At 51.5% G+C, this 3,059-nt stretch overlaps 1 protein-coding gene across 1 annotated transcript in view; it reads right to left on the reverse strand.

Moving 5' to 3' along the window:
* Nucleotides 1-3,059, reverse strand: part of PRUNE1 (prune exopolyphosphatase) — a 16,733-nt gene that overhangs the window by 9,447 nt on the left and 4,227 nt on the right. The window contains exons 2-3 of the mRNA XM_018568838.1: nt 508-606; nt 46-251 (exon numbers count right to left, since the gene is read on the reverse strand). Of these exons, the coding sequence (XP_018424340.1) occupies nt 46-251; nt 508-606 (305 nt within the window). The remainder of the gene's footprint in view (nt 1-45; nt 252-507; nt 607-3,059) is intronic.

Here is a 3,059-nt window from a genome sequence, read left to right on the forward strand (position 1 = left end):
TGAGGGCATCACCAGGCATGGGGGGAAGGTGGGCGTCACCTTTACCTGGGCAGCACATTGTGATCGACCAGCGACAACGACAGCTGCCCCGCGTCATAGAGCTCAGTCAGGTCCACTTCATCGCGGAACGTCAACAGTTCTTCTGATATTCCGTTCTCCCGCAGGAAGAAGCCGCATTCCGTCCTGAGCGGGAAGTCTTCTCGGGGAATGTTCAGCACCGGGATATGAACCAAATTTTTACTGGAAGAGGTCTGATGGGGGGGAAAAAAAAGATATTAAAGAAAAAGTTCATTTTTAACCCATTTTACCACAATTTTTTGGAAAAAGGATCCACAGAGCACCCCCCTTCCAGAGGATAGCACACGGACGCGGGCTCATTGAGCGCACATGCCCTGGCCAGACACCTCTCATCTTCATTGGCTTCATCGGGACTGTGAGGCCGATATGGAGGCCGGCGGGTCATCGCTCCTCCCCGAGTTACGCGGTTTACCGGACATGGGTGCACACCTTGGACAGGAAGTAGGCCAGGGCGATAGCCGAAACCATGGAGTCCAAGTCACAGGCTTCGTTCCCGAGGACCACGTGGAAGTCATCGCCATCTTTTTTCTGGAGGAGAAAAAACAAAAAACAAACAAAAGGGTCAGTTGAGCTCCGGCATTAATAAGATGACAGGTCCTCTTTAATGTTGGGCATGGTCAGCCCAACATGGGCAGTCACTGTATAATGACCGGTTTTACCGGTAACTGGCCCATTTAACCCAACATTGGTGGTCACTGGCCCATATAACCCAACATTGGTGGTCACTGGCCCATATAACCCAACATTGGCAGTCACTGGCCCATATAACCCAACATTGGCGGTGTCTTACCCATATAACCCAACATTGGCGGTCACTGGTCCATATGACCCAACATTGATGGTCACTGGCCCATATGACCCAACATTGATGGTCACTGGTCCATATAACCCAACATTGGTGGTCACTGGCCCAAATAACCCAACACTAGTGGTCACTGGCCCATATAACCCAACATTGGCAGTCACTGGCCCATATAGGTCAACACTGGTGCTCACTGGGCCATTTAGCCCAACACTGGCGGTCAATGACCCATATAACCCAACATTGGCAGTCATTGGTCCATATAACCCAACACTGGCACTCACTGGCCCATATAACCCAACATTGGTGGTCACTGGCCCATATAACCCAACATTGCCGGTCACTGGCCCATATAACCCAACATTGGCGGTCACTGGCCCATATAAAACAACATTGGTGGTCACTGGCCCATATAACCCAACAATTCACACCCCTCATTATCGAAATGATCCTAAATCATTATTAGGTGCCAATATGGACGCTGCCTTTCCATCTCCTTTCCTACAACTCCTTGTTATTACAAACCTGGCGATGTGTGGTCATGTGACTATCCCACAGGAGACAATCATGGAGGCCACTTTACCACAATCACCGGACTGCACGGGCGGAGCTCAGGACCAGAAAAACCAATGATTCCAGGCGCCGGGTCTCGGGGACCTCACCTGCCTATCAGGAATAACCCACCGTGTGCAAAAAACATGGCGAGGCATTTAAAGTGGACCTGTCATCAGACCGATTGTAATGCGTCAGTGAACAACAATGCCTTTGGTTGCTTTTCTCTGCAGGAGGACAGCGCACCATCTTGGTTCAGGAATCATCTAGGCCCCACTCTAAGCCCAATATGGCCGCCAACGTAGCTCAATAAATGGATACCTCGCTTCCTGCGCAGGCGAGGGACCTTTAAATGATTATCAGGAAGTGACCGTATCTTTTTATTTTGTTTATTTATACTTTGAGCGCGTCGAATAATAAATCCGATCCGCGCACTTATGATTATTGATCAGCGTTCCGCTCCATATCCTCCTCTAGATTATCTCTCCTATAGGGAGCAAAACAAACACATCCGGCACTTAAAGCCCCGCCACGTCAGCGGCAAACTGCGAGCGGCGCCATAGACCAAACAGAAGCGGCGCGCTTGATGTGAAAGCGCAAAGTGGGCTCAGTCACCACCTACGGAGCCTGTTCTGGTGTTCAAGTGGACCTGTCATCGCACTTCTATGATAAACAATGTGTCATGTGACCCTTCCAGGTATTTATTCCCTCTCTCAGAGATCACATGACCCCCCCTGACAATGTCTTTAGCCGATTTCCTCTCTACATAGAGGGCTCCATCTTTGTTCAGCCGTCATCTGGGGGTCACCATCTACTTCCTGGACCGAGATGCCGGTGTTCTATCGAAAGCTCCAACTCGTCGAAATCTCCAACTACCTCACTGCCGGGTACTTTGCAAGTTGGAGATTTCGACCGGACTGCAAAACGCAAAGACTGACTGGGCTTCTGTACGGCCGCATTGTAACAATGTTCAGCAGGCGGCAAACTCGACGACTATTCTGAAAACGCCATGCGCGCATGCGCACCGCAACTGTAGAGCTCCGGTCTTTCTGAGCACCGGAAGTGAGGTGGTTGGAGATTTCGATGAGTTGGAGCTATCGATAGAACACCAGATAAGTAAAAGTTACAATGTTGCACTCTGATCACTGGTGGGAGCCCCTCATAATGGGCACAGCGGGTGTACGGACCCGGGAACTCAGCACAGGGATGGTGGGGGCCCCTCATAATGGGCACAGCAGATGATGTTTATTGAATTATGAGCAATGTTCCGTACCACCTGGTGCCCAATTTGTGACTCGATCACTTAGCCACGGGCCGGTGCGGTCGGATTATCCGAGTCAATAATCGGAGGAGTGGTGTATCCAGGGAACAGAAACATTCGCTCTCCTGGATAAGTCAAGAAGTCCGATGCCCGGGGCCCTCAGATTGCCGCCGTCCTCATAGCGAGGGCCAAGGGTTCACCCGTTACCCGGATACGGCGCCCATTCCTCACGGCGGGTGATCCTGTAATGTGCTTACACAATGCAAGGCCGAGTCACTGATTGATGGAGAGGAGAACTCGGAGGACTAATGCACCTGGCACCAGATGCCCCCCCCCCCCGGGCACCGGGCTTGCACGGGCCATTGG

The sequence above is a fragment of the Nanorana parkeri genome, unplaced genomic scaffold (assembly GCF_000935625.1).
Source record: "Nanorana parkeri isolate BGI_ZX_2015 unplaced genomic scaffold, ASM93562v1 scaffold1251, whole genome shotgun sequence".
NCBI classification, from domain to species: Eukaryota; Metazoa; Chordata; class Amphibia; order Anura; family Dicroglossidae; genus Nanorana; species Nanorana parkeri.